This window comes from Echeneis naucrates, chromosome 3 (assembly GCF_900963305.1).
Source record: "Echeneis naucrates chromosome 3, fEcheNa1.1, whole genome shotgun sequence".
Lineage (NCBI taxonomy): Eukaryota > Metazoa > Chordata > Actinopteri > Carangiformes > Echeneidae > Echeneis > Echeneis naucrates.
Genome location: NC_042513.1, coordinates 3,103,844 through 3,125,935, shown reverse-complemented (window position 1 = coordinate 3,125,935; position 22,092 = coordinate 3,103,844). Strand labels below are relative to the sequence as shown.

The following is a 22,092-nucleotide window of genomic DNA, read 5'->3' as shown; positions in this document are numbered from 1 at the left end:
TTTTGCTTTTATTTATTTTTGTTTCATAACTCCGCCAAGTTTCCTTCTTATAGGTGGACCAGTACTAAAGATCCAGGACTGTTCATCCCTCTGCAGACTCACAACACACACTTTACCTACACACTTGTTGTAATTGGTTGAGAAAGCCTAATTAAACTACAAAAAGTGAGGAGCAGACTGTGCTGATTCTCCAGGATTGAAATCCTCTGCATCTCCTTTCCTTGACCTTTCTCATTTTTTTTTTTTTTTTTATATATTCAATGTCATCTCAAAGGTCACATAAATTAAAGGGCTGCTTCATTTCTTTCCACGTGAGGCAAAACCTGATATGCTAATAGCTGAATACTATGATTTTAGAAACTTCAGTCTAATATGTCATTTAAGATAAAGCTGATCCTTAAACAGAGTACTCTTCTACAGGAGGGAGGCCCCAATGATGTTGGCCATCTGGCCAACCTGTGAACTGGTACAGATATTAATGGATGGCTAAACTTGAATGAAATATATTTCAAAATATTTATGCATGTATATTTTTTAAATGTCTCCTTTTACTACTTAATGGTCAAAAAGAGTGATATATTTTTATTTATATCAAATCAAATCTTTGGCCTGTTCCCATTATATTCAGTTAATGGTCTATAATACACCTCAAATATTCATGCAAAATATTTGACTATTTGATTATCTTCATGTCACCTTTACAAGCTTTCAAGGGGCTAAACATCTGAGCTTCTCCGGCACTTATTTCAGTTCAAACATCCTCCTTTGTCATATATCTCAAATACCGTTTATATAGACTGCTTTCAGCGTTTGTGCTCCCTGAAGTTGTGTCTTTCACTGTGCGTGTATGATCAGGCCAGTTGCAGTTGACACCAGGCGAATAAGACACAAACAACCACTCGGTCTCACACTTGGGCCTATAGGCGACTTAGAGTCAACTAACCTGAAGATTCATGTGTTTGGACTGTGGGAGGGAGCCAATGTTCCTGTGGGGTGCACAGGAGGACACTCCACATAGAAAGGCCTCAAATTCAGTATGATAAAAATGGATGTATTTAAATCAGATATTGCTCATCTTAGCTCTGCTTGTGCTGTTGTCTGGGGCACTATTAGTCACTGATTAGCATTAGTTATTGGAACGAGTGTCACACTACAATATTTGTATGTACAGTCCTCTCAACATTAAGCAACTATGAAAAATAACGTTAAATTCACAGACTGTCATGGTGTTGCATCCTGTAACAACAACAACAAAAGACTTGAAATTAGTGTTTGCAGAGTAAAAACTGGGAATAAAAGCGACAAATCTTTGAAATGCCTATTTTCTGCATTCTTGATGGGTGATTCAAAACGATAAAGGACTTATTACAAATGATGAAAACAATCCAGCAATTGAACATAGTCTTTTATTATCCTGGTAAATTCTAGTCAGGTTCACTGTACCTCGTCTATAAGGCATTTTGTTTTATACTGTATGTGTATATATATATATATATATATGTGTGTGCGTGTGTGTGTGTTTGTGTGACTGTAAAGTGAAAGGCTACATACATTATTTGGTCATTTATGTAAATAGATGAACATTGAAATCAACAAAAATGAGTGTCCTTTCATATTCACAAACACGTTCCTTTTGCTTGTATGCTCTATGTGAAATATAAACATAACGAGCTACACAGTAGAAATATTCTTGGGGTCATGAACAATAACATTGAACTCTGCCTAGCTTTTCAGTCCAAACTATACATGCACTGCAAAGTAAAATATGGGAGTCTGATATTGTGTTAAAGAAAATGTCTCCCTTGAGATTGTTCAGCACTCTGGATGTGGATATCTCATACAACAAGAAACAACGTTCCCCTTTGCTGCGTAGATGACAACACTCAAGCCTTATAAAGCAGATTTCTCACTTTTCCCTGTACATGTAAGTTTGAGCACATGGCCCTTGTTTCTGAACATTGTGTGGTATGATGGAAAAATAATTACCTGAATTAGGGGTGCACTTACACCTTTATTTATTTCTTTTCTTTTGCACAACAGTGGTGTCTTCTTTACATATTTTCTTTCCAGCTTTGTAGAAAACCTACTTTCTACGATGCAATTCAAATGACGTCCATTTTGATGTTATCATTCATAACTCTGTACAAGCTGTGGACTGCTCACCTTTTGCCTGGTATAGGTGTACCACTAACCTGAATATATCAAATTGCAGCATGTTCTACTGAAGTGGCACTATCTCTATCATTTTAAGCCCAAATATTTTTAACAGCCCTTTCATACTTTTACAAATTCATAATAGTCATCTGACTTAAGAGCAGATGCTCGAGAAAATTCTTTTGGCCATTATTCAGTTTTTAAAAAGGTACCCAAAGAACAATAGCACTCTTTCACAATTTATGTTCTGTATAAAATGAGGTATGTTTCTCTTCTGTTAGTGCATATCAATGTAACAGTGCAAAACCAATTACAACGATTATATGTTCAACAACCACCTCATCAGAATACTAATTTTACAGCATTTATCCCACCTTCACTTTTACAAGGCATACAAGAAACCACTTTGAGACATTAAACACACAGTATCCTTCTGATCAATTCATCATAGGAAAACAAAAATGTCAAATTCTGGTATTAATGACTGGGGATAGCAGTAAATCGGAAATATAATCAAAATGGCATCTCCATGCTCTCTTCGAACACCAGCCAACATAAAATCTTCCAGATCAATTCAATAAGTGAACTTCGGATTTCTTTTAAGCTTCCACTGGAATGTGTAACCAGCATGTTCACCTGATGGGCAGAGAAAAAAAAAAGGGGGGGGGTGAAACTTGATAACAACACACTCAAAAGAAAAAAAAAACAACACAACACTGCCACAAGGCCTCCACACTGCCTGCTTGTTCTTCTTATGATTATATGTGTCATTTAAGATGGATGAGAAAAAAAAAAAACTGCAAAGGAGTCAATGAGAAGTATACATAAATGTCATTAACCCTATCAAAAGGGTTTTTATTTTTTATCAGATAATCCATGTTTACACAAGGAGCAGCTTAAATCAGTGTTATCTAACAATGAGGGTCTTAAATATAGTGTTAGGTCCTTCAGAGTGTCAAAGTATTCGTAAGTATACATAAATAGATACTCAAAGTTGTGATGGAGAAAGTGACTACAGGCCAAAGAAGCGTGCCATTACAAAGCATACTGTTTAAAAAAAGACACTCAAGGATATGTCCCTTTAAAGAAAGGCCTGAGAGTATTTCTGATGGTTTGTGTGAAAAATGGATTGTCTCATTCTGCTAATATGCTTGTTTCCTGTTGACCTATAAAATATGCTGAACAGTGTAAGGCTTCCTATACACACATACATATACCTATAAATACATACACACACACATTTATATGAATGTGTGCATGTATGTATTTATATATAACTAGCACACTAAGTTCATAACAAAGGGTTCCCACACAGTCAGTAGCCTGCTACGTCTATAGAACTGTCCTGTCCACGCAATGATTTTATTCTGACTGAACAACATGATGATGGAAACAACTTTAAAAGCACTGCAACAACTCTCCCCTCAGTCAGTAATAGAAGGCTTGAGTGAAGGCATCCAATTGGAATGTTTAGATAGAAAAGTTTCTCAGGAGGCAGTCCCTTGGTACAATAATGGCACAAACCACTAGCTAAATCCATCAGAACAATGCATTAGGTAAATATGTACAAAATGTGTTTGCACGCTGAATGCTGCAGCGAAATGCACACAAGCTGAAAGGTCGCACCACAGAGTTCAGGCTGCTGTGATGTGATGTGAAGGAGATGAAATTCTTGGTACACATTTGAGGATATGGGAAAGAAAGTACATCTTCATATGGAGCCTCCCCGGTTTAGAGGAGTAGCACAGGTAAACGACTGAACTCTGCGGTATTTCCCTCCAAAACCTGCCTGCAGTGGAACTTTTACATCCACATTCAAACAGAGATCAAGAAAGTGTCTGCACACACACTGCATCTCTTCAGGAAGCTGCCAGAAACAATAACTGCCATACACTCTGATGGGTGCAATCTAATTCAAATTGAATCCGCCAAAAACTAGTCACGTGTCCCACAGAAACATTTGATTGCGAAAAAGAAAAAAAAAGAAAAAATCTCAATTCAAATCAGCAGTTTCACTTAGCCTAACGTGTTTTTTTTTTTTTTTTCCTCCGTGAAATAGAATCACCAAATAAAAGACATTACACCTCCCTAACATGTAGCTCAACTAATAAATTTGGCTATTTCCAATGTGATCCTTGTTACATCAGCGATTCTCAGTGAATGAGACATTACATCACAAAGCAGATGTGTCCTGTACATACCATACACATCAGGACGAACACATTCACATTAAAATGGAGCGGAATACAACACTGCCACTCTTAAGGCAAATCTGAACAGGATAAGCTGTGATGAGTATTGTTACGAAGCTACAGTATCTGGCAGCTGTCTGGCATGAAGTAACCCTCAGGTAGATAGTGATTCGGAGAGGACACATAGTGTTACATCGATTTCCAACAGGCATTTTTACGTGAAAATCCCTTTCATCTTACTGAAAGAAAAAAACGAAACATAAAACAGCTTCCGAAAGCTACACAGATGCATAAATAAAATGTGAGTCTTGGCATCATTAGCTAACTTAAAAACTCTGTCTAAAACACACACACACACACACACACACACACACACACACACAAAAAATGTGTTTGCCTAATATGTTTTGTAAATATTTATAATTACAAAAAAGCTTATAAGCGGCAATAACGAAAAATTTGTGAAATAAAGGATGTTTTTGGAACACGGTGAAAGGGTGACATTTTGTTTCTTCAGATTATGTCTTTTGCTATAAAATATACCACCCCAGATAAACTCGACCCCACATCACAAATATATTGCACTGTGCAACTTGTAACAAAGTTTGGCTGACTATGAAAGATAAGGGGTAGTTCTCGTTGTAGTGTCTCTTCCTCTGATGTCTAGGTTTCGAGGATAGCAGGCACTAGTGGTTTGGGAACAGCGGGTCCTCTGTTAGTGTTGTCACCCCGTCAACACCTCTCTCCCCCCCATATTATCTACTTCCCTTGTTTGCCATCAAGTGGGGGCAACGCGTTGTGTGTCCAGTCCATGGAGAAACAAATGCTGTCCCCGTGCTTACACATAAGCAAATGCACAAAACACTCACACGCACGTTCGCACAGACACGCTGTATGTTACAAAATGACACATTTGTCTTTATCCTTCGATTCTTTCTTGGCTTTGCGCTCCCCGCTTGAAGGCTGTTTCCCTGGGCTGGGTGTGGCTCCAGCTGCTGCTGCCGTCCTAGCACTGCCTGCTGCTCCCCCTGCTCCTGCTCCTCCTTTGTCCGCCTCGTCTCCATCGGCAGGTTCCTGCTGGCCCTGCTGCACAAACAGGACCATAGACCAGAGGAGCAAAACAAGTATTAAAATAAAGACAAGCAAACCTACAAAAATCCAGATGTCTGGGTTGTAATAATAGAAATATGGCAAAAGAGAAAAAACAGACAACTAAAAAAAAAAAAAGCAATGCCCCGACGGTTCTGTTATCTAAAGAAATCTCAGTGTACTGTGTGTCACAGGAAGGGCCAGGAAAAAGTGAGTGATCCCTTCAGAATAATAATTAACTTGTTGTTTATCAAAGTCACAATTATGAACAAACACAATCATCTTGAAACTTTGCAGCGTTGCTGGGAGAATGTTTAGGGGACTGAATACTTAGCTCCACATATGATGCTGAGTTCTGCAAATTTCAGGGTCAATATCATGCATGCCACAAACACCAGAAATCCAAGAAGATGTGTGAGCAGAAGCAGTGTTTGCAGGGCTGTCTTGTTTGAGATTGTTGCTGACAAAAGAGATTTGTCAGGTTATAAAATTCAGAGTCACTAACTTCTTCCACCGATATGTGTTTAGTGAAGAAATTTAATATTAGAATTGTTCATCAATTGCTTGCGTGAACACATTGTTTACACATGTGACCATCAGACCGTATCTTTATGATCAAAGCTTCTGTGCCACAGTTCAGTGAAATGACCGTTCTGAGCACGTAGACGGCTCTACAGCCAGAGCTTCTTGGCCTTATGGTAAAAGGTGGCAGCATTACAAGAGAAGACATGACTGTCAGTTTTCATCTGCAATTCCTCCTTTATAGCTAGAAATGTGTAATGCGGACATCCATCCGTTTCCAGACGGTAACATCTTCCATTGAACAACATCAAATGCCCCGCTTTTGTCCCGATTCTCCTCCCTCTCCCACCTGCGTCTACCTCTTTCAAGCCTTCCCTCCCCACCTGTGCCTGTGCTGCTGCTGCAGCCACTACCACATGTTCCTGCTCCTGCTCCTGGTAGTACTGGGAGGCTCGTCTGTCCTCCTCCTCCTGAAGCTTTTTTGCCAGCTCTAGGTCACTGATGCCCTCTGGGAGCTGCTCCCACTGTAGGTCTTGGCTTTGCTGCTCCTGCTGCAGTGATAGCGCCATCAGATAGTCCTAACAACACACATGAACAGGGAGAGAGAGCGACTTCATGAAATAAGAGCAAAGTTGCCATTGTGACGTTTAAGTATATACACCCCATTATGCTACAGCAGAGTTCTTTGCTTATTTACTGCATGCTTCTGATTACTTGTATTATCTTCAGTTGTTTTTAGTGGAAGAAGTGTCAGAAATTCCTAAATATTAGTTACCTATTATATTATATTCAGTTCATTCTATTCCTCTCAACGTGATGTCTTTTGAATTGATTATGATTGCGTAAATTGCCTGAATAGATTTTTCTCACCAGGTCCATCAATTTGCCAGATAGCTCTGCATTTCCCCCAAGCCAGCCAATGAGCAAACATCTAAGAATTAAACTCATCATAAACAGGAGACAGTCTCAATGCATTGCTCGAGGCCTAGTGTGGTGGACCAAAGCATGGATGAGAGCAGAGGGAGGGCACCATGCAACCCTGCTTTGTGATTGTGAGGTGGATCATCTGATGTGTGTGCATGTCAAAAATTAGTATGGGGAACAATAACACATCTATTATTTGGGAACTTTCCCTAACATTTTTTAACTGATTCACTTTTTACTGGCAATTCTGTATCATTTCATGGCATCAGATAGGAGTTATTGGTTGCTTTCCCTTTTCTCTCAGATCATTATTACATTATCAGATCAAATTGCTTAATATGCTTGAGTACAGAACCGTACTCAACCGTTGGACCAGTAGTATTACATCACTACTGGTCCAACGCTCTCTCTTGGCTTTTGTGTGATGGTATGAAAAGCACATCTTGGTTAAACATTTCAAGATGTGATGGTAATAAAATGCTGGTTCAACTAGTCTTGCCTGCATCAATGCTCAGACCTGGTCTATCTGATCCTGTTGGCCACGATATACAGTCTCTGGATCGGAAGGAGGCCGCAACCTGAACTCTGAATCACAGAAGTTGCCATCTCCGTCAACATTGTGCAGACTCTCCCAGACGACCTTCTCCTCTGTAAGGAAGCCCTGGTCTGTAACCAAGAGGTACAGCTGACCCTGAGGAACAAACACAGACACATCATTTATCAGTGATATATTCATACACTGGTTAGTGCTCCTGCCCCACAATAAGAAGGTTGTGGGTTCAGTTCCCAGCCTGGAGCCTCTCTGTGTCTGTGTGGGTTTCCTCCCACCGACCAAAGACGTCATGTTTGAGTTAATTGGTGACTCTAAATTGTCCGTAGTTCCGCCCTCGTGCAGTGTGAGCTGGGATTGGCTCCAGCACTCCGGAAACAGATAAGCAGTTGAAGATGAATGAATGAATGAATGAATGAATATTCATACACTCATGTATTTTTTTTTTTACCAAATTTCATTGTAGTGGGTACAGTGACAAAGTTCATTCATTCATTCTTTCATGGTGTCAGTTTTTCAGTGAGTCTAGGTTCAGTACTTTTTAGCGTGTTTACCTTATATTTGATCATAGTGCTGAAGTGGTTATTCCTGAAAAATACACAGAGCTCTGCCTCCTGTACAGTAGCTGTGAGCTCACATAAGCCATGGTATGTCAGCTGAGTGGCTGTGCTGCTCAGAAACTGCTCTGCTACGATGCCTAGGATCAGAAAAAGGGAGAAAAAACAGAAGTAAATAAAGGAGGACATACTTTAGTGACAGATAAGCAAATGAAACTGTGATGACTTCTACTTAATATTTTATTATATCTGAGTTGCATGATTTTTAGTGCCTGGATATTGCAGATAACACTGACTGAAATAAAACTATTTCAATTGTGTGTGTTGATTGAGATGCTTTTACATCACGTTCTGAATAATTATGCAAATTGGATTTAACTGCTATAAACATGAAATTATTTGTTTTTCAATTAAACCCATAGATGGCAATGTGTCTCAGGGCTCTTTGGATCACTGAAACACAAAGAAAAAAGATCTCTCTGCTGCCGAAAAGCATCAATTAGTGCAATGCATTGGACACGGATGAAAACATCAGATATTTCATGAAAACTTAAGCGTGATCATCATACTGTGAAGAGATTTCTGGCTGATTCAGAGCACAGACAGCTTTTTGCAGAAGAAGGCATAATGAGGAAGGTTTCTGCCAGACAAATTCATCGGATTAAGAGAGCAGCTGCTAAAATGCCATTACAAAGCAGCAAACAGGTATTTGAAGCTGCCGGTGCCTCTGGAGTCCCGCAAACCTCAACATGTAGGATCCTCCAGCGACTTGCAGTTGTGCATAAACCTACTATTTGGCCACCTATAACCAATGCTCATAAGCAGAAACGGTTGGAGTGGGCCCAGAAATACATGAAGACTCATTTTCAAACAGTCTTGTTTACTGATGAGCGGCATGGATGGTCCAGATGGATGGAGTAGTGGAGGGTTGGTGGATGGCCATGTCCCAACAAGGCTGAAATGTCAATAAGGAGGTGGTGGAATCATGTTTTAGGCTGGAATCATGGGGAGAGAGTTGGTAGGCCCCTTTAGGGTCCATGAAGGTGTGAAAATGACCTCGGCAAAGTATACAAAGTTTCTGACTGAACACTTTCACCATCTCATGCTGCAAAGAATACCTCTGTGTCATTGTCTGCTATGTGCATAAAAGGAGAGAAACTCATGGTGTGGGCCCCATCCTTCCCTGACCTCAACCCTACTGAGAACCTTTGGAGCATCCTCAAGCAAAAGATTTATGAGGGTGGGAGGCAGTTCACATCAAAACAGCAGCTCTGGGAGGCTATTCTGACATTCTCCAAAGAAATTCAAGCAGAAACTTTCCAAAAACTCACAAGTTCAAGGGATTCAAAAATTATGAAGGGTACATAAACTCTAACCCTACATGAGCATGTACCTTGGCCTGTTAAGATGTCTTTGATTGAAATAGCTTTTGATTTGAGTAAAAAATTACCTCCTAATGCTGCAAATTCAACATATGACCGTTTTCAGCTCTTTACAACCTATAAAATGTTTTGAAACTTCTAATGTGCATTATAATTTGGAACAGTGCATTTAGAATTTTTTATATTTGAAAAAAAAAAAAAGTACTGTTATGATTGAGAGGTTTGTTCAGTAAAATTCAAACTATACTCCAATGGTTGATGACTTGAAAATTATACTTTGATAAGCTCAATTTACTTCTTGCCTGTTGGCCTGCGGTTTAAATCTGATGAAATTCAATAACTCAACTGACATATTTTTATCATTTGGCCAAAGACTATTGACTGAGTCAGCGATATATTCACGAAGAAGGTCAGTATTTGGAAAGCATACTGGAAACATATGATGTTTCTAGTTGCTATTTTAAAATTCTGACTCTGTTGCTGGAATTGATCACAAGTACAACAATAAACCAGATACAGGAAAAGCAGCAGAGGGTGAGTAACATCTGGAAGAAAGGACAGCATCCAATTTGTAACACCCACAAATACAGTGTGATCGTAAGAGAGACAAAGAGATCAGAAAATGAGTCACAACAGTGGAAAAAGAAAGTATTCAACACCCTAATGCAGTTAAGCATAACAAAGAAACTGAGATGTACTGGAGGAGTTATGCTAATCTATCTAAAATGGACTCAGGTTTTTCGAGCAGTGATGCGTCACATCAGCAGGAAAAAATGAAATCAAGTTTTGCTGCAAATGTACTGATACGAAAGAAAAGGTGTGGAGAAACTACAATGTCATTAATTAATGCCTTGATGTCTTTGACTTGACAGGAGCCCAATCAGAACTACTCAAGAAATTCAGTGTTGCTGACAGCTGGTGAGAAAACTGAGCTGTGGAAGTAGGTCACTTGATGACCCATGTGCGTCGAATAATAATTTGAACTGAACCGAAGAAGCTGGTCATAGTTCACTTCAACATGTACTGTAAAATTAACAGAAATGAAAACATTTCACCCAGAAAAATTAACCTTCCCTGTTTTTGTTTTTTTTTTTTTGTTGTTGTTTTTTTTGCACCTTGAGGCAAGTGCATGGGGGTGGAAGTAGAAAGAATGAAGAGTGACGATAAAGCACCAACCTTCACCAGCCAGCTCACTGTGGTCTGACTGTTTGCAGGATATTATCTTCTCCACCAGCTGGTTGTAGCTGCAGTTGCCCACTGCCTTAACAATGTCATGCATCTACAAACAAAGATAAAAACTGTGGGTGAGAAACTTCACCAAGCTTTGGTACTGTTTTTCTAAAAGTCACAGTATATACAGATACTATATAGAATGTACGTGCCGGTGTAAACCTGATTCTTTATGGCAAAGTTCAACTGAACTCTGGTCCATGATCCTGTTAATTTTCATTATTTAGGGTTTTGTGAATTATATAATTTGAACTCAAAGATTCAAAGAAAGTAAGTGGGTGATAAAAGTCTGGCCCCAAGAGACCTCTATGTGTGTGTAGATATAATAGTTTGAATACAAAAGCTAAACAGCAATTAAATTTACACAATTCATCTCCTCATTATAGAAAAATATATCCAAAAAGTATGATAGCATCCATGTTGGCTAAGATCATGACTTACAGTGTTTTTTACCAACTATTTATTTCTAAGCTCAAAAGAAGATAAATAAACCAACAGGGCACAATACATTCTTTGACCAGATTTAACGGGCTTTGACTGTCGCAGTACCAATGTTTCAAGATATCACTGAAACAAAACACTGAACATGATCACACTTTGACGCATGAGATGAGCTAGGTTCATTTGGGCTGTATTAAAGGAAACAACAGATCCATCGTTGTGTTTCAGTTGCTTAGTGTCTAGAGTGTAAGCATGAAGTCATATAGACTGTAATCTAATAGTATGTCATGTCTCACAAAGAAATAAATGGCAATTATCATATCTCATTATCTAAGGCTAAAAAATGAATCATCCATGATATACGCCAAACTTACTGAACACAAACACATCACGGTTCTTGTGTTTAAACTTCTACAGGGTTTATGATTTGTGGTATTTGTGAGGCCAAGGGATAAAAACATATGCAATGATGCTAAGACTTGTAAGAAGCTCACCATTAGGCGAATTAATTAAACAATACAATACACAAAACCTCGTGTTTGCTCCTTTTTTTCACAGCATAGCATCAAATGAGTCACAGTCATCAGTCATCAGCCTGGTGGACTGTATGTTTACCCACCTTATTTTCTTAGTAGCAAGTTAGTGTGAGCAAAGAGCTGTAAGGCAGCACTATAACTTTTTTCCCACCTTTTGCCTGGACTAAATGAACCCAACTTCAGATGTGTTAGAAACAGACAGAACCTCAACAAAAAAATATGGCTTCCAGGCAGATAAATTGTACTTTCAATGTTGAGTAAGGTCCATCTCACCTGGGGGTCAACCAGCCAGCCGTGGTAAAGGGGGATGTCCAGTAGATCAAACACAATGCATTCTGGAGTGTACTCAAAGACTCGCACCCCTGTGAATTTCACATTCACATCCAGACCCGTCTGCAGCTTATGCAAAACAGCCATGGCATCACTCATGTTCTAAGAAACAAGGAGAAAAAAAGATCTTGGTTCTTGTTTTAGAAGAAATGTGATAACAATGGAGCATATGGATAAAATGATACATACTCAAAGCTCTGACAAACATTTTTAACCAAGAGCTGTGTCAAATCCAGCTGCTGCTGTAAACTGTCTTCATTTGTTACACCCTACCTGGTTGTCTTCACATACTCAGCAGTCAGAGCTGGAGATTTTAAAGGAATGATTTTCTACCTTTACAAGAAACCAGTAACTGTCATTGTGCCTGTACAATACAAAATAAAACAACTTCCACACACTATAGCTTTTATTTGACTTTGGCAAATGTATCTGATTCACAATAACCTCATTGTTACTACATTGAGTTTTTATATCAACTTCTCTTTTTAGGTTTTGCTCTATTTACAGTCTATTTACCGACAACCAAAGGATGAAATTGAGATCGCTGCCAGGAAATGAATTTTCTGTCTAAGATTGCAGACTCTGGAATGATATTTGCTTCTGATTACATTAAGAGTGATTCAACAAAACAATAGGCAGACAAGACAACACAAAGCAGTTCAATCGGAATTTAGTTAACACAACCTCTGTTAGATGTTTCCTTTCTTAATGATAGGTGTTGGTAGAAACAAGTTGGGGGAATGATAGCAGAGACAAGAGGGACGGTGTGCACCAAGGGCCATAATTAGTTCAGAAAAAAATAGATAGTAATTTATTTAATTCCATAAAAATTTGGAAGATATCAACTTTAATTGTATGTAACCATAATATGTCGTCCTATTCTGTACAGATGATGATAGTAATCAGAATCCAAAATTGACCATGATATTTTACCAGACAGTAAAATTTTTGATGTGCAAACATACAGTATTAAGCAAGCTACCCTCAAACACAGCATGCAGATGTAAGGGGAACTGTTGTGGGTTTAAACCAAACTGTTGTTTGTATTAAATGCTGCTTGTCTATGGGTTTGCAAATGTATACCAATAGTATAAACATTTAGTTAGTGTTAGCGTAGGATGTCACTCAGAGCCAGATAAAGTAGAACTTGATTATCTTCTCTCTGGCCTTCAGAAGTTATCAACTTTGTTATTTCCTAAAATGCTCTCAATAGAAATTTCAAATATTAAAATAAAAGTAAAAACATTTCATTATTTTTAGACTTAGAACTGATGTTCCACATCAGAGTTAACTTGTATATACTACAGTATGTTTTATGCGCACATCATATACCATGTATGTCACATAGATGGACCTCACACCTGAGAACCCAAAGAAATAGGCTAATTCCTGCTTGCTGCATCTCACCTATGGTTCCCAGCTGGCTCTGAACCAGTGCTGCCATTTTACTGATCCAGACAAACCTCACAGCTGAGCCTACAACTGTATTAGAATGTAAGAGACTTCCATTCGATTTAATCTCTTTCACAATACACTACTACAGATTGTGGAGGTACAAGGAAAATAAATAAAATAATAAACGTTTCAAATACCAAAACAATGACCCTCAATCTAATAGCTGTGATCATCTAATATTTGCAGTTTACTAGCTGAAATAATTCTGCATAGTTAAATATAATATTTTACTAACTTTCTGACTAAGTCATTGTCATCCTAACACTTATTATATTGTTAATGGAAAAGAATATAATTATATGCTAGTTATTCAAGAAAACCTACTAAAGAGACAATGAGACAATGTTAAGGATTTTATCAAATGACTTCATATGCTATTTGTTATTACTAAAACCTATTCATATTTTAGAATGTGATACAAATTTAAATGAGTGTGTATTGCTTATCTTATATCACAATATTTCATCTTGAGCGATGATGCAATGAGTGCAAATGTCACCAAACCCATCACCTAAGAAGAGATTTACAAACATTGACAGTGAAAAGGATGGACAATTACTCCAACTCTGTGGCAAAGAGCTGAGGTGAAAAGCCTTCAGCTGGCCCATCTGAGTGTGTGGATTAGGGAACTATAAGTGGATGTGATTGCAGGATTAGCAGGGCTGTGTAATGGACCACATCTCTTAACTTCAGAACAGAGGGGCTCCTACAGCAGATGAGCACTCACAGATGAGGTGATCAGATGATTAGCACTCAATCTCTCACATTCATCTGCTCATGTTGGATGTATTTTCGCAGTTTGACATTAGACCTCAGATGAGGCCCTTCTGTATTTTTATCCTTTCACGCTTCACCAAAAGTGTTTAAGAAGGCCACTGTGCTTCACTCTCACTTTGCCAATGTTCAACCAAAATTTCCCTAAAAACAAAAACCTGAGATGATCAAATTGACTTGCAGTTCACAGAATATGGTAATTACAGTTCAAAGATGAGGGAAGGCTTTAAATTGATTGGAGGATGGTCCCATTTAGTCACATGAGGCAGTTAAAAGACAAACTATAATCAAGTCTTACACAACAAAAATAACTGTAAAAGAAAGAGGCATTGCTTCTAGATTTGAAAGAATAGGCTGTGTATGCAAGAAATATAAACTTAGATTGATATTGACATATATCCCAAATATGTCAATGCATATTTGGGATATTGGAATGTTGGAATTTGTCATGCATGCATTTTAGTGCATATTTTATGGATCTGTCTGCATTCACATCAAAATCTATAAAAATATACACAGGAGAGCTATGAACCAAAAAAAACAATATGTCAGTTCCCGGAGGACAAACGTAAACCATTAAATAATGCCATTAGCCATTAGTGGGAGCCCTAAATAGTGAACAGTTTACAAGACTGTGATGCCCCCCAATGTGAGTCATACTTGAAACACATCAACATCTGCTGTTGCTCTGCTTTTTTGTTAGATGCATCATCAAAATCATCTGATGCTTCTTATCTGTGTAATGTTGTTGTCTACCATTTGAATACAAAAGGAGGACAGAGCATTTCTCAGTATAACAGAAGCCAGTACAGTTACACAGCAAACTCTGGCCTGAGAGCAACCACACACATGATGGTAATGAATTGCATTAAAAAGAACATGGGTACCTGATAAAACCTGCATGTAGCTTTATCTCTGATCTTATAATTAGATGGGTCTAGCTTGAATAAAATCAGTGTCCAGCTTGACAAACCGTACAAGTGATAATACAGTCTCTCCCATTACTTTCCCCATTCAATACTTCTGTGGGGAGCTTATAAAATACCCCGTATCTGCATTTATAAGCTTTATAATCTTAACTTTATAACAAACCATTTGTTTTGCTTCATCACCATCAGCAATTTCTCATCCTGTTTTGTCTCTGGTAATGTCTTTGCTTTCTAATGGATATATATTACAAAACATTTGAACAGGTTGTCACAAACATGAAATAATCAACCATCCAACATACAAGCAGGGAGAAGGTTGTTTTTTTTTTTTTTTTAAAACAGATTCCGATTTTTTCTGTTTTTGTTAGAATATGAAAAAACAACAACAAAAACAGCCATTACTGTGTATTATATAAAATTAAAACATAGGCAAGTATAACATAATAACCTATTTCTTCCAAACTGGCTGAACCCTCATTGTTGGTAAATTGCCTTGTGAGACTGCTTTTTAGCAGAGTCCAGTGAGAAAAGAAGAGAAAAACTACTTTCTTACTTCCACAGCTCTTCTGAGTAAATATTTAACAATAGTTAAAGAACAGCAGTGCAACTGCTATTTTAAGTCTCATACACTTCTGTGACAGATGTTTTCTGAGATGATTTTATAAATAGATCTCCTTCTCTTATAAACTCCTACAGCTCTTTTCAAAGTTTGGGCCACTTTAGTTGAATTTCATAGCAGTCCAATGAGGGATGAAGACACGTTTCTTTAAGATGCACAGAAGAGGAAACCTTTTGTTTGATGTGTACATAAACGTCTATTTTTTTCAATCCCAGCTTCCAAGATCCTGGAGCCAAGCACAGTGTCTTCACATACGTGTCAACCACAGCATACAGACTTAAGGACATACATCCATTCTAAGATAGTGTCTAGGATGAGACCACCATAATAACTATGCCACACAAACTCTAACCACTCCCTTACTCTAACTCTGTAAGGGGAGGACACCAATGATTTATTTAAGGGGTTGTATTTTGGCTCAAGGTAAATTTAGAAAGCCATTCGACAAGCATCTATGAGGAGACTGCACATTATTTTTTTTCTCCTCTCTAAAACGAGGGGCAAGTGTGGCTTCAAATCATTCCCAGATGTTATGCTGCTCTGCCACGCAAGAGGAGGAGAGGCAGGGCCCCTCCCACACCGTAGGCCAGCAGTGAAGATGGGAGAAAGCAGGGGAGCTGGAGCTCCATCCCCAAGTGCCTCTCAAGGTGAAACACACACATTCACATTCACAGCCTGAGTACATAGTTGGGAGCTGAACTCAGTCAGGCATCTCAAAGCATTCACAGCCATGTGAAACAACATCATCTGACACTCCTGACCCCAGTTGTTGCAAGGCACATCTTATGTAACCTATAGAGCAGTGGGAAAAGAGGCTAAGCTGCAGCTTTACGTGCTTTGCAATCGACCCCATGCTTATTTCCATATTATGGACCATGCAGTGACCTTCCCTGCTACCCTAATGTAAATGTGCAAACCTGTTCTTAGTATGCAGCGTGACACATTAGATAAGTGGGCAATTAGATTTGTAAACCGCAATAACAATAACAGCCATGACACCATCTGAGAAATTTTGACTGCATCACTGAATACTCATGTAAAAAGTGCATAGTTACAGTTTCCACATGGTGAGAGAGTTCATTCCAAAAGCTCTGCACTCATCAAGCACCATAAACTGTCAGCAACTTACAAATGCACACATATAAGCAAAAACACATGCCTCGTTAATAGTAATATTCTGCACTGATTAAAAAGGGCTTACTTGCTCATAGTTTAGTCGCTGAGCCTCAGATATCTCTTTAGGCTTCGTTTCCAGAATGTAATCTCCTATAGAAAGACAGAGAAAGACAAATGTTTTCAGATATGTAGAGATCCATTGTATTGTCAGGGAAAAACCACATCGCCACTTGCTTGGCTCTGATTATCACTAGGATTCGCTTCAGCATTCGTAGAGAATACTCATTGGAGTGTTTAAGATAATGCCAATATGTGGGCTCTTTTCAGTCATGTCCACTGTGGTGGCAGCTGAGATTCCTGTCAACCCAGCTATGTGGCAGAAAACTACTATGTTCAGCACTACAAACATGCTGCAGCATTTACAGCATTTCACACACTGTGAGGGGCAGGAAAAGGGCCATGAAAATATATTACGCCGATTGCTTTGAAAGTTTTACCGTGACCTACCCCTTACTGTCAAAACTGTGGTGTAAGTATTTTTCAGAATGTTTAACAGTGAATCAAATGTATCAGTAGCTGGTGAGCGTATCATGCTGCACTGTCAACACATACTTTTCCTGAGTGTTACTCAGAGGAATGCCATGGACATCTAGTCATCAACAGCCAAACAGCCACACATTAAGAAATGCTGCCATATGTAAGTTGTTTACACAAATATATGGTAGATAATAGATGGTATATTTTTTATGATGAGCAAATTCAGACCATATGTTGTTTTGAGCGTTTTTTTGTATGATAGCCATAGCTGCATTCTGATACAAAAGAACTTGAATTTCACAAGATGTTTGAACTGACCGACAGACAAACTGCTGGTTTCAAAGAAAACTCTTCTGACCTGATTGTTATTGTGTCAGTCGAGAAGTTTCGATTGCCAGCCAAGATTTTTTTCTAGCAGAGGGCCAGCCAGCTAAGTGGTTTCACTGCAGAATGTCCACAACAAGGAAAAGCCCTAACTCTTCTGCTCTCCACTGAACTGTGAATTCAGATCCCCCCCAATTAACGACTGTATCTGTCAGCCTCTATGCCTCTAAATCATTGTCACACTACGCTGTAGAATTTGTGAGCTGCTGAATGACCACCATCTTGCACTCAACATCATCTCATCGTGGGACATTACCCAAGATTAACTTTGTGTGCTAAAATTGGACTCATGAACACCACAAAAATGGACAATTTTGATGATAATTTACCCACAACATGGTTTACAAGAGTTCAGTCTGAAATGTGCCAGCTAAAAGAAACAAATAAGTTCAACAATAAAATTAGGAGGAACTCTACCATGAAAAAGAGGTCACATTTAATACTGTGGAACGTTGCGGTAGATACTGGAGACGTTGACAGAGCTGGCAGGAGAGCACTTGTAAGGACTTACTCTACCTCAGAAGAACCCCAACTGTAATCAGACACTCTGCTTTGATTGTACAGTAACTTAAGTTATGGACAGAAAGAGACAGCTTAAAGAGAAGATCTATCTCTGGCTTAGGGTTGGTTCATGGGGGTTTCTCAGGTGATTATATACATATATATATTCATATACGTTAGGATACATTTCCCTGTTTACTTGGTTGCTACAAGTCTGCGGAATTGGCAATATGAATTAGTATGTTTACAAGTATTGACTTGTGAAAATCTCTTAAGCTGGTGTGGCTTTGTATTAAGAGGCCAATGTCTTTTTTACATTATTGTGATATATATATTTTTTTAAGTTATAAATAGTACATCACAAGCCACGTGAAACAAGGAGAAGAAGACAAGAGTTTGGTAATAATCAAATTTCCTTGGATCAGCGATGAGGCATCAACTTGCTCTTGTGTAACAGTTTTACTGTAACCCTCACCAAGATACTCCATGAGTTGCTCAGCAGTTATAATTTCCATCATGGGGGGCATCTTAACCTGTAACAGAGGCACATTGACATTCTATGTTAATTAAGGTGTTCCTTGTTTATCAGACACAGCATTGCAACAGAACCTAAGAAAACGGGACAAAGGCATTTCATGTTGAGACTCATGTCAAAATGCCTCACATCCCTATTCAGGATTCAGCATGCAATGACATCGTGAAAAAAACCTCATCTAATGAGCAATTGTATATATACATGTTTCGGCAAATTATTTTGCACAGTAAGTATTAAAGGACAGTAAATGTATTTAGATTGGAACGCTGACCCTTAAATGTTCCATGATTATTATAGAAAATCATAATCCCTAGTTCTCAGAGCTCCTTATGAAACACGCCTATTTCTACTATGTTGAAATGAAGTTTCAATTGATCCATGCTGCTCTCAGAGCCTTTACCTTCCATGCAAGAAGCAGGACATTCATGATAGCCAGTAGCGGACAAGGGCCGTTCTCGTTCTGTGTGATGATCGGTGTATTCTCCTCCCTCCACTTGATCCACTTGATGTGGTATATGGACTGGCCGGCGGCCCGGTCCTTAGGGCAAGTCTTTGTCTCATCTGTCCCGTACTCGCTCTGCAGGGCCAGGGCTAGCCCTCGGTCTTCCAGTCCTTCGCTGTTCAGGTCGGAGCTGGGGCAGGAGTTCAGATTGGAGAAGGACTCCAGTGAATCAATGCTTCGGGACTCTCCGCCGAGGCTGGGATCAGGGTCACTCCCACTCAGCAATCCCTCCGATAAACTGCGATCGCCGGACAGCCCAGACTTGACGTCTGCTGAGATCGCATTGTCCGAACACAGATGAGTCGGTTTAGCAAGTTTTGTCGGTTCACTGTCTCCACATGCCAAATCCTCAGCACCCAGGTCCGCGCTCCCCTCAGTGGGTGGTGAGCATGGGTCGTCGGTATTGTTGTTTACTAACTTTGAGGCACCACCCTCTTTATCTCCTGCAGCCAGCGTCGACTCATGCCCCATCCCGTTACTGATCCGATCCCCGGACCCGGACCACAGGCAGCCGGCCTCGGCGTCCTTCTTCTTCCCCTCCTGGACGGCGGGGGCTTCGACCGCGGGTGACAGGTCGGGCTTACCAGCACTGGACGTGTCGTGAACGACGCTGGGAGCAGCAACATTTGTGGTGCTGTAATTACAACTAACGTTACCCAAAGTACTGAGAGCTGCCTCACTATTCTTGCATTTCTCGGCTGTTCCTTTCACTCCGCCGACAACCGCGACGTCCCCCATCTCTGCCGCTATAGTGGCACATAGAGAGCTTCCGTCAGTGTCTCGATGCAGGCTTGCATTTCTCTCCATTTCGATTTAAGGACTGTCGACAGATTTTAGCTAAATTGCAGCAGCAGCAGCTTCGCTCCGAAAGACGCCATGACAACTCCACGAGTGACGTCATCAAAGTGAATTACTTTCAGAGCAAGCAAGGGGGCGGTAGAAAACCAATGATGCTGCATTTGAGTGCCCTCGTATTCCAAAAAGTTACACATTCATGCTCGAGGAGTTTGGCATTCCTCTGAGGTAACTATACATGTTTTTATGCCACCTGTATTTCTTCAAAATGCGTTTGATGATTAGGCAGAAAAATAGTTTATAGTTAAGCTTCTGCTAACTGGTGATTATTGAGAAGGCAGATTTCTGTATCATCAAGTAGTTGCCAATAGACAGTGGCAATGTTATTCATGGTTGAGCCCTGACACTGTTTAATTACTTACCAAGCCCAAATTCAAACTTACCGACAATTTAATTTGAAATCTGTACAACCTCAAACCTTTTTAAGGTCCGTAATCGTGTGCTTTCTTTTTATTTTTTCTTTTCTATTTATTTATTATTATTATTATTATTTTACCGCTATTAGGATAGTATAGTAAAGTAACCGTTTTTACGAGGACCGTGAACGTAGGATGAAAGGAACCTGCCATTCCCGCGACAGTTTTGCGTACGCGTTCACGTACGCTTGTGAAGGCAACGAAGTCTCGCGTAACTTTAACTCGTCAACGGAGTAGATTAACGAGGCTTTGGAAATAATGAAGCTTTCACTGGCTGTGAGTTTGGACCAGAACAATTTAACGCTTTATAACCATCAAAATCATTTCGTGTTTATTAATTTTTGGTGGAACTAATATTTCCAGACTCCTTATTTACATATTGTAAGGATTATTTGGACTGGTCTTCCAATCCACATGCAGTAACCTGTTAGAGTCATTGGGCGGCAGGATTCTTGACAGGACAGAAAAAGCACATGAGCCAAATAAGAAACAGGTACATTAACCCTCTGTTAGACTGTACTTAAACCCTTCCGATCTAACAACTCATAGAGTAAAGCATTTGTTTGGGACACTGATAAATACAGCTGCTTTTTCCATTTTCTGTTATTCGTTAATGTTGTAATAGAAAGTGGTTAGAGACCCTTTAGGGTTGCTAAATCAGCAACACTATATGATAATGTCAGGGATTGAACTGCTGGTTTTTACAGTATGACACATAAAGTGTCATAATGCCTAATGTCTTTTCCCACATTACTTTATCTGCTATCAATCTGAGCTCTGAGTGAATGTGGTAAACTATTCTGGCACTTTCATATCTATTGTAATTTAGAATAACTCCTTACTGTTTCTGCTTTGAATTGCTTCAATTAACAATTAACAATTGTATGCAGGCCATCAAAGCATCAGTCACAAGTTTGACCCAAAACATCTGATACAAACACACACAACAAAACCAAGTGGTAGTTGAAAGGATTATGATAATATTGTATGTAAAATTTTCCATTATCATTCCATTAAACATCAGTATTGCTTAGTGAATGGGAGTTAATTTTAGTTCTTTGTTTGAAGAGTGTTTCAAAGATCTGGTTTTCTTTTTGCTGGTGACAGTTGACGCATTCTTAACAGTGTTAAGATGTGTTAAGATCTCAAAGACAATTCAGCTGTGTAGAGCAGAGACTTGGCCCAAACGTGGCTGACAGAGGAAGTCAATCAGCCAGTTCTCTCTTTGAACAAACGTGAAGACATGTTCTTCCCATAATTTATGGAAATATATGCATAATTGCATATACGGAAGAGCTGTTCTGAAGAAGTTGACAACTTGAGATTTAACAATGATAACAGTGCAAAGAGAAAAGCAGTTTGGTGTTTACGTTTTCAGGTTGGATTCTCAGAAGTTGACACCGCAGTGTTATCTGTGGGTTTGTGCAGACCTAAACAGTGTTGAAGTCATCTGTAGCTGTTTTTTATATCCGCTCAACCCACAACAACAATGTGAGATCAGGAATGGGTGTGTCCCGGCTCTCTCAGCAACTAACACCGGAAGGGAGGAGGGCCTGTCTATC

General features: G+C 39.2%; 1 protein-coding gene across 3 annotated transcripts; it reads right to left on the bottom strand.

Moving 5' to 3' along the window:
* Positions 1-1,389: 1,389 nt before the first annotated feature.
* Positions 1,390-20,155, bottom strand: mindy2 (MINDY lysine 48 deubiquitinase 2). 3 transcript variants are annotated; one of them, XM_029498942.1, is made up of 9 exons: positions 19,158-20,155; positions 18,698-18,755; positions 16,886-16,950; positions 11,851-12,009; positions 10,547-10,649; positions 7,986-8,128; positions 7,399-7,572; positions 6,341-6,535; positions 1,390-5,432 (listed from the first exon to the last, which is right to left on the bottom strand). In XM_029498942.1, the coding sequence occupies exons 1-9, from the start codon at positions 20,064-20,066 to the stop codon at positions 5,244-5,246; spliced, it is 1,995 nt and encodes a 664-aa protein (XP_029354802.1). In that variant the 5' UTR covers positions 20,067-20,155; the 3' UTR covers positions 1,390-5,243. The 3 variants fall into 3 exon arrangements, with proteins under 3 accessions (XP_029354802.1, XP_029354803.1, XP_029354804.1); XM_029498943.1 differs by having other exon boundaries at positions 1,390-5,429; XM_029498944.1 differs by having other exon boundaries at positions 6,353-6,535.
* Positions 20,156-22,092: the final 1,937 nt, after the last annotated feature.

Excerpts from the sequence above, each read along its gene's own strand:
- mindy2 (XM_029498942.1), bottom strand. The coding sequence starts at position 20,066 with ATGGAGAGAAATGCAAGCCTGCATCGAGACACTGACGGAAGCTCTCTA. Across the intron at positions 16,951-18,697 it reads GCAACTCATGGAGTATCTTG|GAGATTACATTCTGGAAACG; the intron begins GTGAGGGTTACA and ends GTCTTTCTATAG. Across the intron at positions 10,650-11,850 it reads GCTGGCTGGTTGACCCCCAG|ATGCATGACATTGTTAAGGC; the intron begins GTGAGATGGACC and ends CTTTGTTTGTAG.